The sequence below is a fragment of the Xenopus laevis genome, chromosome 3L, assembly GCF_017654675.1.
Source record: "Xenopus laevis strain J_2021 chromosome 3L, Xenopus_laevis_v10.1, whole genome shotgun sequence".
In the NCBI taxonomy this organism is placed as follows: Eukaryota; Metazoa; Chordata; class Amphibia; order Anura; family Pipidae; genus Xenopus; species Xenopus laevis.
The window spans coordinates 34,118,883-34,133,655 of NC_054375.1; the positions used below are offsets into that span (position 1 = coordinate 34,118,883).

The 14,773-nt window shown below is 36.8% G+C and overlaps 1 protein-coding gene across 30 annotated transcripts in view; it reads right to left on the reverse strand.

Annotated features, from left to right (window-relative positions):
* pcdhga3.L (protocadherin gamma subfamily A, 3 L homeolog) overlaps nucleotides 1-14,773 on the reverse strand; it is a 279,136-nt gene that overhangs the window by 90,943 nt on the left and 173,420 nt on the right. For 2 of the 30 annotated variants that reach the window (XM_041584898.1, XM_041584894.1), the window contains exon 1: nucleotides 7,582-10,409. The exons of 27 other annotated variants lie outside the window; for them this stretch is intronic. In XM_041584898.1, coding sequence (XP_041440832.1) covers nucleotides 7,582-10,026 — 2,445 coding nt within the window. In that variant the 5' untranslated portion in view covers nucleotides 10,027-10,409. Of the gene's footprint in view, nucleotides 1-1,329; nucleotides 4,104-7,581; nucleotides 10,410-14,773 lie in introns of those variants that run through there. One more of the 30 variants, XM_041584895.1, reaches the window with a different exon arrangement.

The window sequence follows — 14,773 nt, forward strand, 5'->3', positions numbered from 1 at the left end:
TTTTGACAGACAGAATATACACTTTGCCTCGCTTGTGTGTTGCTTTTTAAACATGAAGTACCAGCTGTCTGTCTCATTAGTCATATTTTTTATGGACTTTATGTGTTTTATGCAATATATTCTTGTACAGACCTGCAATGTTCAGTGGTCTAGTTCCATTTAAAAAAGTTAATAAATACATGCATACTGTATATTATTGAAGACATTTCTCGCTAGACATTTTTAATTTTTGGGCAAAAATTGTACATTTTTTATCTTCAAAACTGCTAGAAAGTGCATTTGCCAATGGCAACAGATCATCAATTAGTTTTAAATAGTGTACAACAAGCTAGAAAATGGTACCTGTCTGGTTGCTGTTGGAAACTGTGCTATTGAAATGTTGCATTGATGTTCATAAATAAGGCCTACATCACCTTAGTGATGGACAAATCTGACCAGTTTTGCCAAAAATTTGCGAAACTGTGAAAATTTAGCAAAATGGCAAATTCTATGGCCAACAAAATGTTTTGACACGCCACAATTTTTTTTTGACAAGCAACATTTTTTTCAACCCACTGGAGTCTATGACTGTCATTTCTGAGGCAAAACTTGGCAAAAAATGTTGCTCATAACTACGAACATATCCTCCTTTTGCTTTTACTACAGTATTTTTGGACTGAAAAATTACAGTCCCACAGCTGTTTCTTATTCAAGTTAATGAATGTGGCAGTTACAGATGCAGGAGCTAGTGGAAATTACACCCCAGTGTGCCAGACTCCTAATAGTGCAACTGCTATATAAAGCAATTTTGTTTGTTTTTTTTACAGTACAGTACATTTTAAAAATAATTTCATGGCCGATGGTGCTTAGGTAGCAGGGTGTGTTCTCGCAAACCTTTTACATTCTTTTAAAATGTTATAAGACAATTTAAAAGGCTAAAATATTAAACTTAACAGTATCGTGAAGCATAATATTAAATGAATAGGCAGGTGAAGATTTAATAAATAAAAATTAATAGCTTCATCAAATAATGCTGATATGTTAAAAGATAAAAAAAGGTAAGTAAGTTACATTCTATTAGTCTTGCAGTAATTTATATTTATATATAATCATGACATATTTATTATTACAGTATTATGCTTTATTTACATAAAGCTGACAAAATCTGCACTACTGGTCATCATTCACACTATTCACTGCTCCAAAAACCAACTCAAAAAATCTGTCAAACAAAAGAAATAGATGCAACTGTTAATAGTGCCACAAATACATTCTGAGCATGTCACTTGTTTTTGTTATTACATGACTTTTTAGTGGTATTACTATTAGAATCCATAATTCTAGTCTCACCTGGTTTATTTCATTAGTACTGTCTGAATTATGGGGCTCAGCATCACCTAAGAAATCATTCACCTGAGGATAATCCATAGGCTTCATATATGTAAAATATTTCTTTTCAGCAGCAGAAGGGAAACAAGCTTGATAACATTGTCCTTGCGAATCCGGGGGAGCCATCCTCACTTCCATGTATTTTAAGGTCCCATCTGCATTCAGGTAAAGTGTTGGTTTATACTGGTCTGTGTAATTCTTGGCCTGGTATTTGCTTGAAAAACAAAATCCACAGCTACTTCCTAAATTGTCCCTTTTTAAGCATTTCACAAGCAAGATGATGAAAGTAATAAGAGAAACAACACTAATAGCGACCAATGAAATGATTAAATACAAAGTCATATTTGGTGATGTTTGAGAATTTGGGATCATGTTCTGAGACTGTGGTAAGTCTTGTGCAATGTTATCCACTATATTTACAATTACTGAAACAGTAGCTGACAAACTTGGTTCTCCGTGGTCACTGACTGAAATGACAAGATGTTGCTCAGTATTATCCATTTCATGGAAACTTTGAATTACTCTTATTTCTCCTGTATATGGAGAGATCTGAAATAAAGTTTGACTTGCAGGTTCAAGAATCCTGTACGTAAGCCAAGCATTGTGTCCAGAGTCAAGATCCACTGCAGATATTTTGGTAACCAAATAACCAGCAGAAGCAGATTGTGGTATCTTCTCTTGGGCTGTGAACCCCATTGAATTTTCTGGATATAATACAGTGGGGGCATTATCATTTATATCCAAAATAAATATAAAGATTGATACACCTGAAGATAATTTTGGAGATCCAGAATCTTCCACCTTCACAGTTATTTGTAGAGTTTGAAAAGATTCATAATCAAAGGATCTTTGGGAATAAATATCCCCAGTATTTTTATTGATGTACACAAATGAAGATACAGAAGAACCATTGATTTGACTTTCTGCAATAGAATAAGTCAGCTCCGAATTTGATCCAACATCTGGATCAGTGGCAGAAACAGTACATAGTAAAGTACCAGGTTCATTGTTTTCTTTTATATGGGCATTGTAAACCGACTGAGAAAATGTTGGAGAATTATCATTGACGTCAGATACACTGAGAACTATCACAGTCTGACTACTTAAAGCAGGAGAACCTAAATCAGAAGCTGTAACTTGAATAGAATATTGTGAGGTCTTCTCTCTGTCCAAATGTTCACTAGGCACCAATGAATATCTGCTTTTGAATGGCAGAATTTTAAAAGGCAAAGTTGATGATACATCCAAGTGAACTTCTCCATTTTTCCCTGAGTCTTTATCTTTCACAGTAATAAATCCAACTACAGTTCCTATAGGAGCATCTTCTGGCACTTCCTTGGTCTTAGAGGTAAAAACGATTTCTGGGGTATTATCATTAACATCTTCTACTTCAACCTGGACTAGACATCTCCCCTCTAGTTGTGGTGTTCCTCTGTCTATTGCTTTGACAAATAACTCATAAAAATTGGACTCTTCAAAATCCACAATTTCTTTTATATATATTTCCCCCATGTTTGGATTTAAATCAAATATTTCTTTTGCTGCATCCAACGTGTGATGATCAAAAAGAAAATTAATTTCAGCATTAACTCCCTCGTCTAGATCTGTGGCATTAAGCTTTATAACCACTGTCCCTAAAGGGAGATTTTCAGGTAAAGTGATTTTATAAGTAGGCTGACCAAACACTGGGGCATTGTCATTAAAATCTAAGACAATAATAGTTATCTGGGTAGAACCAAATCTTGATTGTTCCCCCCCATCAAATGCAGTAAGCAATAGTTCATGTTGCCCTTTTTCCTCCCTATCTAAGTTTTTTTCGAGTACTAATTCTGCAATGAGTGTCCCATCCTTGCGATTCTTTACAGACAATGAAAAGAATGGGTTTGGGTTAATCTTGTATTGGCTAATACCATTGATTCCTACATCTAAATCTCGAGCGGTATCTAGGGGAAACCTAACACCTGGATTTGCAAATATCTCTGTAATTTTTATAATTTGGTTATCAGAAGAAAAAGTGGGAGAATTATCATTAATGTCTGATATTTCTATTTCTATACTGAAGAGTTCAAAAGGATTTTCAGTGCCTAGCTCCAAAGGCAATAAACACGTTAAACTGGAACCACACAGGCTTTCTCTATCAATCCTATCTCTAACAGTCAAAGCTCCGGTTTTCTGGTCAACCAAAAAATATTTGCAGTTTCCATCAGATCCCAAACTCAGTTTCCGTTTCTCAATATCTGCCAGGTTTAAACCCAGATCCAGAGCCACATTCCCTGCCAATGTTCCTGGCTCTGACTCCTCTGCAATAGAATATCGAAGCTGCCCAGAGACCCAGCCGCAGCTATAAAGGAAAAAGAAATATACTACTTGCCATTTCCAATTCTTTCCTGGGCTTTGGAAGTCCATATCTTAGATCCCTTGATTTAAATAGAAAACAAAGTATATAGATCTTTTTAAAAATTCATGTGTCTACTTGGTTGTTGATCCTTTGACAAAAAAATAATCCTTTGTTCGCTAATAAATATCCACGGAATTATCATACCGATCGACATCAGCAGCTATTCTTTGTTAGTCAGTGAAAAGATGGGAGGGTGTTTTTGTGAGGGAGGAGTGTGGAGGTATAATATCTATTGGTGCAGCTTAAAAAATGGTTGACAAGATCGCCCTCTTCTGGCTGATAGTGTTAACTTCATGAAATATTTCAGATTAAATGAAGCATTTTTTTGGTATATTTAGTTTGCTTTTACAACTATAAAAACATTTAGAAAGATAGCTAATATTTGCTAGAAATTTTAGAAATAGTTGAAAATTCCAAACCACTCAACCTAAAAGTACATTTATCAGACAATTCCCAAGATTACTTATTTTTGTTTTTTAAATAATCTATGAAAATGTCACAGATAATTCCCTCTCACTGTGTACCCTGCAACTCTGTCTAAGTCACGACAGACCTCATTTCTGTGAGAACTCTCCATGCTAGCATCAACATTGCATCAGTTCTCTCTCACAGTGCTTCTTGTTCTCTTGCTATGCACAAAACCACACTTTCATGATAACTTGCTCTATTATTCCATCTCCAACAGAATGTCTCCTTAACAGTTGCTCTAGAACAGTGGTCCCCAACCAGTAGCTCATGAGCAACATGTTGCTCTCCAACCCCTTGGATGTTGCTCCCAGTGGCCTCAAAGCAGGTGCTTATTTTTGAATTCCAGGCAAGTTTTAGTTGTATAAAAACCAGGTGTACTGCCAAACAGAGCCTCAATGTATGTTGACAATCCTCATAGGGGCTACTAAATGGCCAATCACAGCACTTATTTGGCAGCCCAAGAATGCATGTGTTGCTCCCTAACTCCTTTTACTTCTGAATGTTGCTCATGGGTTCAAAAGGTTGGGGATCCCTGCTCTAGAAGCTTAAGATACCTTAAAATTACAGCTCTACATCAGACTGTTCTACAGTGGAATGGCTTACCAACAGGCAACTGAATCACTTAAATATTCTGTCTTTCTACAGTCATGAGTTTTGGTATGTCTCTGCACCTCTCTACCAGACAGTCCTGTTAGCTTTATATTAGACATTAAGGGGCTCATCTATTAAACCCTAAATGTATCTGAACAAGGTTTTAAATGGTAAAACCCTACATTTATTAGAGATTTATTATACCCCAAAGCTGCTAAATATCCAAGGTCATGTAGAAGTCAATGGCAGATGTCCCTGAAATTGTTTCTTGACATCGTGATCTGCTCAGGATTTTTGTACGACAATCTGAAAAAGTCTAGATTTCTCAGCGACAATTCGATAAAGCCAAGTTTTTGTAGCGTCAATCATACGATACAAATTGACGCTGGATTTTGTTGCAGATTATTGATAAATGACTTCAATTCATGGAAGTGAGTTTGGTCGACTTACTGCAGAATATATGGATATTAAATGCCACTAAAGGGATCTGTTATATAGTCAAATATACTAGCACTCCAGCCATTTGGCCCCAAGACCATACATTTTTACATATTGAGATCAACACATCTCCCAAAATTTTGATTTATGAAACATTTGCTTACAAATACTTTAAAGATTTCCTGAAACAGTAACTCAAAATGATGGGGCATTTTTCCCTATGTTGCAACCTCTCCATTTGTTAGGGCTGGAAATGCTACTTTATTTTGGAGGGTAAATTACTTTGTTTTCTTATGAAGCCCTTCTTTAACTGGTTATTTTTTGCTCACAGTTTAGAAAGATCTACAGCTCTGTTAAACCAAATCATATATCCTATAGTAACTTCTGTGTTTATATTTTAGGGGACATATTGTCTTAGTACTTGGCTGACTTGGTTTTGCTATCTGATAGTGACTCCTGAATCAAGACATTATGTACCCGGCAATTCCCTTAATCTTCCAACACTTTCAAAACCAGCGTTATGGTTGTTATATTCCTGGGACAAAGAACTGGTGCATATAATATATAAATATAAACTTTAGTGTAATGCAATATATCAACAAATTCCTGGTAACATGAATTAATGCTGCTCCTCAGCAATTTTCTTTTGCACAGCATATTAATTAAAAGTACAATAATGATGCTGTTCGACCATCAGACCCAGTATCTTAAAACATGTCATAAAATGCTGTCAGATCTTTATTTAATAACTGAAATAATACAGTAGTTTTTTACATTTCTTAGTTTTGAAAGTTTACGATATACAAAACAATTAGCAAATATGCAGCTAGAAATATTTTTTAAAAAATGGCAATCAAACCAGATTGTAAAGACCTATTGTGTGGTCTCAAGCAGTGTCGGACTGGCCCAGCAGGACACTGGGAAAAAACCCGGTGGGCCCCGAACCTTAATGGGCCCCTGCTGGGCAAGTCCCCTCTCCCAATCTAAAAAAAAGTTTTTTTGAAGCTGCCGCGCCGCGACATCTGCGCATGCACGAAGCACCTTTCATTTAGGATCACCATGACGCAGGTGCGCTGCGCGGCGCCTTTATGCATGTGCCCTCGGCGTCACTGTAGGGGGGGGCGCATCACGGTCGGTTGGAGGGGGGCCCTGGACAGTAGGTAGGACTCCCCAGTCTGACCCTGGTCTCAAGTTTCGATAAATAGCCATCTGTAAAACAGATGACAAGTGAGTCTCCTTAACTTCATTCATAGCTGTCAAACCCAGAGCCAAATAAATTGGGAGGCCTGCACCTGGATGAAGCTTGTTGCTGCAAAATTTGAAAAAAAAAACGTGTTTAAGGAGAAGTTAAAAATGTGGTGGGCATTGCCCAAAATCAGTGTCGGACTGGGGGGTCCAGGACCCACTGGGCCTGCAGCCTCAGGGGCCTCCCACACCATCCTCTGGGCCCCATAACCACCCATTGGGTCTGGGCTGGTGGGGCCCAAAAGCACCAGGGCCCACAGGGGTTTTTCCCGTTTTTCCTGCTGGCCCAGTCGGACCCGACCCAAAATACTAGCAGAAATGACACACAGTACACCATAGCACTAATTGTGTAATTGCTATATAAGACATCAATTTGCTTTGTCATTTTGTGGTACATTTTATGGCTTCCTCTGCCTATGTAGCAGGATTGATTTCCTCTACTCAAAACATTTGAGGTTTTACACTTTTTTTTATAAAATAAATTAAAAGGCTGGCAGCATAGACCCAACAATATTTTAAATGCAGACTATTAAAGTGATAAACATGGAATTAGAATGAATAAGCCATTTTTTTATTACAAGACTTGGTAGACTTTAAAATAATGCTGAGCATGTTTAAAAAAGATCCAGTTAGCGTAAATTAAACTGCATTAGTGCATGGGATTTTTATTATTGTTATCCTTCATTTATATAGGGCTGATATATGTCTTACCACTTTGAAGACAATGATCATCATTTACATTAGCCCCTTACCCAGAGAAGTGTAATATCCAAGTCCCCTATCAAAAACAATATTAGATTTAACCCACAAATGGAATCAAGAGTGCATATACTTGGCAAGTTCTTAACCTTCTTGCTGACAATGTAGAATCTATGTTATTGGTAGGCAAAGGGTTGAAAGTAAAATGTTTATTTTTCACTTTTACACTCCTGCAAATAAATTAATAAACACAGCACTTTATCCATTCTCACTTACAACAGAGAAACATGGAAGGCACCATTATTTCAAGGATAGGATCTGTCATGTCAAGGAAACAAATGCTGCTTATAGTACCACAAATAATCTATGCTCACCTGGTTTATTTCATCAGTACTGGTTGCATTATTGGGTTCAGCATCACCTAAAAAATCATTCACCTGAGGATAATCCATAGGCTTCATATATGTAAAATATTTCTTTTCCGTAGCAGAAGGGAAACAAGCTTGATAACATTGTCCTTGCGAATCCGGGGGAGCCATCCTCACTTCCATGTATTTTAATGTCCCATCTGTATTCAGGTAAAGTGTTGGTTTATACTGGTCTGTGTAATTCTTGGCCTGGTATTTGCTTGAAAAACAGAATCCACAGCTACTCCCATAATTGTCCCTTTTTAAGCATTTCACAAGCAAGATGATGAAAGTAATAAGAGAAACTACACTAATGGCGACCAATGAAATGATTAAATATAAAGTCATATTTGGTGATGTTTGAGAATTTGGGATCAAGTCCTGAAATTGTGGTAAGTCTTGTGCAATGTTATCCACTATATTTACAATTACTGAAACAGTAGCTGACAAACTTGGTTCTCCGTGGTCACTGACTGAAATGACAAGATGTTGCTCAGTATTATCCATTTCATGGAAACTTCGAATTACTCTTATTTCTCCTGTATATGGAGAGATCTGAAAAAAAGTTTGACTTGCAGGTTCAAGAATCCTGTACATAAGCCAAGCATTGTGTCCAGAGTCAAGATCCACTGCAGATATTTTGGTAACCAAATAGCCAGCAGAAGCAGATTGTGGTATCTTCTCTTGGGCTGTGAACCCCATTGAATTTTCTGGATATAATACAGTGGGGGCATTATCATTTATATCCAAAATAAATATAAAGATTGATACACCTGAAGATAATTTTGGAGATCCAGAATCTTCCACCTTCACAGTTATTTGTATAGTTTGAAAAGATTCATAATCAAAGGATCTTTGGGAATAAATATCCCCAGTATTTTTATTGATGTACACAAATGAAGATACAGAAGAACCATTGATTTGACTTTCTGCAATAGAATAAGTCAGCTCAGAATTTGATCCAACATCTGGATCAGTGGCAGAAACAGTACACAGTAAAGTACCAGGTTCATTGTTTTCTTTTATATGGGCATCGTAAACCGACTGAGAAAATGTTGGAGAATTATCATTGACGTCAGATACACTGAGAACTATCACAGTCTGACTACTTAAAGCAGGAGAACCTAAATCAAAAGCTGTAACATGAATTGTATATTGTGAGGTCTTCTCTCTGTCCAAATGTTCACTAGTCACCAATGAATATCTGCTTTTGAATGGCAGAATTTTAAAAGGCAAATTTGATGATACATCCAAGTGAACTTCTCCATTTTTCCCTGAGTCTTTATCTTTCACAGTAATAAATCCAACTACAGTTCCTATAGGAGCATCTTCTGGCACTTCCTTGGTCTTAGAGGTAAAAACAATTTCTGGGGTATTATCATTAACATCTTCCACTTCAACTTGAACAAGGCAGCGCCCTTCTAGTTTCGGAGTTCCTTTGTCTATTGCTTTGACAAATAACTCGTAAAAATTTGACTCTTCAAAATCCACAATTGCTTTTATATATATTTCCCCTGTGTCTGGATTCAAATCAAATGTTTCTTTTGCTGAAGCCGATGTATGATGATCAAAGACATATGTCATTTCAGCATTAACTCCCTCATCTAGATCTGTGGCATTAAGCCTCACAACCACTGTCCTTAAAGGGAGATTTTCAGGTAAAGTGATTTTATAACTTCGTTGATCAAACACTGGGGCATTGTCATTAACATCTAAGACAATGATTGTTATTTTGGTAGAACCAGATTTTGGCTGTTCTCCTCCATCCAATGCAGTAAGCAATAGTTCATGTTGCCCTATTTCTTCTCTATCTAAATTTTTTTCGAGTACTAATTCTGCAATGAGTGTCCCATCTTTCCTGTTCATTACAGACAATGTAAAGAATGGGTTTGGGTTAATTTTATACTGGCTAATACCATTGATTCCTACATCTGAATCCTGAGCAGTATCTAGAGGAAATCTAACACCTGGAATTGTAAATACCTCTGTAATTTTTATAATTTGATTATCTGAAGAAAAAGTGGGAGAATTATCATTGATATCGAATATTTCTATTTCCATACTGAAGAGCTCGAAAGGATTATCTGTGCCTAGCTCCAAAGGCAATAAACACGTTAAACTTGAACCGCACAAGCTTTCTCTATCAATCCTATCTCTAACAGTCAAAGCTCCGGTTTTCTGGTCAACAAAAAAATATCTGCCATTTCCATCAGATCCCAAACTCAGTTTCCGTTTCTCAATATCTGCCAGGTTTAAACCAAGATCCAGAGCCACATTCCCTGCCAATGTTCCTGGCTCTGACTCCTCTGCAATAGAATATCGAAGCTGCCCAGAGACCCAGCCCCAGCTATAAAGGAAATAGAAATATACTACTTGCCATTTCCAATCCTTTCCTGGGCTTTGGAAGTCCATATCTTAGATCCCTTGATTTAAATATAACAAAATATAGATCCTTTTAAAAATCCATGTGTCTCTTTGGTTGTTGATCCTTCGATCCTTTCTATGTTAATAAATGGCCATGGAATTTTCATACCAACCGACATCCGCAGCTATTCTTTGTTAGTCAGTGAAAAGATGGGAGGGTTCTTTTGTGAGTCAAAGGGAGGAGTGTGGAGGTATAATATGATGAACAAAATCTACTGGTGCAGCTTTGAAATGGTTGACAAGACTGCCCTCTTCTGGCTGATCGTGTTAAATGCACAAAATATTTCGGAGTTTATTTTGTTTTATTGTATTTCAGTTTTCTTTTACAACCATAAATACATTTAGAAAGATAGCTTATGTGTGCTAAAACTTTTATAATTATTTTATATGCTCATAATACTACCCTGCAAGCAAATAAGTTATCATACAATTCCAAAGTTTTGGTTTTCTTTTTCAAAAAATCTACAAAAATATGTCACTGAGACACTTTTCCTCTCACTTTGCAGCCTGCAACTGTGCCAGCACCAACTTTGCAGCACTTCTCTCTAACTGTGATCCCCCTTCTCTCAATATCTCATTACACATTACAGTAGATTCCTTTATTTAACCTCCATGAGTCTGTTTCCCATCATGCAGTATTCCAGTGGACTGACTCTTCAACTATTTATATTAATACAGTATATATATATATATATATATATATATATATATATATATATATATATATATATATATATATATATATATATATATATATATATATATATATATATGCAGTATGACTTTTGGTTTGTCTCCCAGACAGTTTGTACCTGCACCATTACATCTGTACAGTATATCTAAGTCTATCTGAATTTTAAGCAGTATTTTTGTCTATTCAGAAGTTTGTCTCTTGACTTAAGTATGACTCAATGTCGGCCTCAACACCTTCCTCCCCCCCCCATAAATACTCAGACAATAACTTTGGATGAAAAGGTTGCAGCCTAATTTATTCCATAACCTTATTCAAGCTTATGCAAAGTTATCCACCAAACCAAAAACCATCATTACTTTATAACAAAAGAGTTACATGTTGACATGTGTAAAACCAAGCCTCTGAAGGCTGCATAACACATTTAACAATAGCTTGCATAATTTACAGTATTCCTGTTAACAAACCCGTTCTCCAGCCTAAGGCTAAGCCTCCATCACTTTTTTTCCATGCCTGCTGTGCCTCCTTGCCCGTAAGCCTAGCCCCAGGCCAATCTCACCTTATCCCTTTTGGCTACCCAGTAGGGCAGCCCCCACTACGCCAAAGCTGCAACTTATCTCCCAACCCTCCCATTTCTTGGGCGGGCGGGAGGGAAACACTGTTACCCCTGTCATCACCAAGGTAGGAATGAATTCCCGCTTCTCTCCCTCCTATTTATCACCTCAGCTCCTTCCCTTAAACCTTCCATGTCCCTTACTACAATCCCCATAATGCCATGTATTTAACCCACACTAGAGTCTACTCATCCCTCAGTCATGCCCCTCTCCGCTTCACCTGTCCTAGGGTCGCTCTATGGGCTTCTTTCCAGATGTTTAATTAATTAATTATTTGCAAAACATATATATTTATTACAGAATATAGGGAATATTAAGTGCCACTAAAGAGATATGCTACGGACAAAGATACTAGCCCTTCAGCCGCATTACCGTAGATTTTCACAAACTAAGAACAATAAATCTTGGTACAGACTTGTTACAGTACCCAGTAACCAAACAAATGTTGCTCCTCAGCAATTTTCTGCTGCAGAATAAACTTATTTATATTACAATAAAGATCCATTTTGCCCATTTGATCCAATATGTAAAATAGTCAATGTCTCCCACCACATGTGTGATAAAATGTTATAAAATGGAAGGCTGCATACATTTGGTCAAAAATGTTAAATGTAGGTTGAGTGAGAGAGATCACAAGTGACCTGGCATCACTACTTATGTGACTAATAAACACTTTTGCAAAAACAAACATTAATTATTATAATTAAATAATTTGTATTTAAATAACTTACATTTTATATTTCTACAACATATGAGACCTATTCTAGCTTGAAAAATGAATCCTAGTTTTAGATCCCTCCAATAATCCTAATGTCCCCTTCTGTTTGCACACTAGTTCATCAAGTTTGGAATGTTGAAATATTGAATAGGTCGTAGTTTATTTACTTGCAATTACCCTAGCAAGGTAAATACATAATTGTATGACACAAAAAGACAAAATTGTGTTTAAAATAATGTAACATTAGATGCTTAAGTACAATATCTTAGAACTGACATGCTCATGTGCAGGCCTGGATTAATGGCCTAAAGGGAGTAGGACTGCAACATGTAAATTGGCCTACTGATAAAATAGTAATATGGTGTGTTTTGTGAATCACCAGCAGGGCCGGAACTAGGGGTAGGCAGAGTAGGCACGTGCCTAGGGCGCAAAGCTGAGAGGGCGCCAGGCACGTACCTGCTCTGTAGCCTACCCCGTGTCCAGTCCCGTCTCTCCTCGTCTGGCACTGGCATAAATGCGCTTCTGCGCATGCGCAGTCGAGCGCGCACAGAGCCGGCGCCTTGGCCCGCCAGGCTGCCTAGGGTGCCTGGCCGGGTTGGCCCGGCTCTGATCATCAGAAACCATGCCTACTTTTTGAGACCATTAGCACTTTTGCAGCCACAGTTACTATATGTTTTTAAGTTTTGTCTAGTGTACAGTATAAAGTGTCATACTCAACTCCACCACACAATACAAAGTCACGCATAGTGCTAGCACAATAAATGGCACCGTGTTTCTCAGCATCAAAAATGCACCGTACTCCCAATATTAAAAGGTACAACGATCCACAGGATTAAATGTCATGCTAACGCCACCATTAAATTTATTCAGTCACCAACCTCCAGCATTAAATGGTACAGTTACATTCCATGGCATACTGGCTCACTCAGTTATGCAATGATTCCCAGCCTCTCACAGTATTAAAAACCATAATGTCCTCCAGAATTAAAAGGCACAGTAACACACATTAAATAGTACTGTGTCAAACAGTATTAAAAAGCACAGTGCAACTTAAAGTACCATAATGTGTCAGAATGCATTTTTGCAGTCACTGCAGTCTTTCAAATTCCTAACCTCCTATGGCATTTTTTTAATATTGAATCAAGGATTTTAGAACTTATTGTTAAGAATTGGTATTAAATTAAAATAAAATATTGGAAAAGTGAATGAACATTCTACTATTGGAGCAACAGATTATTCTAACACTACCTACTACAAAAACAGCACTAGAGACAAAGGCTAAGCTGAAAATGATTAGGAACAAGGTCAACTTAAACTTAATTTTTTTTATACTAAGAATATTTTCGCATAGCTTTTTGCTAATTAAAACACAAACAGTCCAAAAAATATGTAAGAGGAGTAAGCTTATAAAAATAATTGTTTAGAAGACAAAACAAACATTTTTCATTGTCATGACAATTAGACCACTGGCATAAATTGTTTCACTGGAGCTTACAGCTGAGCTTTAATTGGTTGCTTTGATTAGTATTAATATGGCAGCTTAAACTAAGCAAACATGATTCATTAAAATGTATAGAAAATAGAGATGGGTAAATTCCCGCAATTTGCCGCCGGCGAATAAATTCGAGAAACTGCCGTGAAAATTCGGCAGCGAAAATTTGCTGCCGTCAAAAAAGAGAGAACGGCGCCATTTCGCAAATTTTTCGCCGTTTCGCGAATTTCACAGGAAATTCGGCGAATCGAAAGCCACAAGTTCGCCCATCCCTAATAGAGAACAATGAAGTGAAAACTGTAAATTCTTAATTAACCTCTAAACACCTTTTTGTAAATATTGTTTTGCAGTATTCTGGTACATGCATGCATATTGTCAAAGTCTTCTTATAGAACCAAAGCACTTCTGTTATAAATGTTCCACTTCTGGAGCAATAGATTCCTTTTAAATAACAGTTTCAGTGTTCTAGTGATGGCATTTTTTTTATCCATAACATGTAGGTGAGGAACATATTACACATTATTTGACTGAAAGAATATTTACTCATTCGCTTGAGTCCATTTCTCATTTATCTATCTATTTATTTTACCTACCACTATTACAAAAATGTGATGTTTACCAAAAGCCAATGAAACCATGAATTTTGGCCAAATGCATTAAAGTCAATGGGTGTCCGAATAATTTTGACGCGTTATAATGTTTATGCACGCGACTATTCTGACACACACCCAAATTCATTCGACGCAGCGGTGAATTTTAGCTGCAGTTTCGCTGGCAGAGAAAATGGAAAATTTGCCGCAAAATTTCGCCTGCCGAATTAATTCGCCCCTTCACTGATGTTAATACATTGTTCATTTAATCTGCTCTAGGACTTGCAAACCTACATGGCAAATTTAGAGATTGTGCTAGGAAATAGAGTCTCACTCTAAAGCAACTGCTGCTTTAACTCTATAAAAGTTAATTTGATTAAATGGAAAAATAAAAACTCCTAAAAAAAGGGGATCAGACAAATATATTTTGTCTTCGTCTAACGAAAACACATGTTTATGATACCATCTACAAACATACCTTTTTTAATAAACACTGAGAGTGGAATGACATGCACAGCTCATAGAGACACTGTTGTTAACTTAAAAGTAAACTATTTTAGATTGTTAAAAAGTAAGGTTTTAACAGCAAGGTAAATCAAAAATTGTAATCCAGTTAAAAAATATACAAAT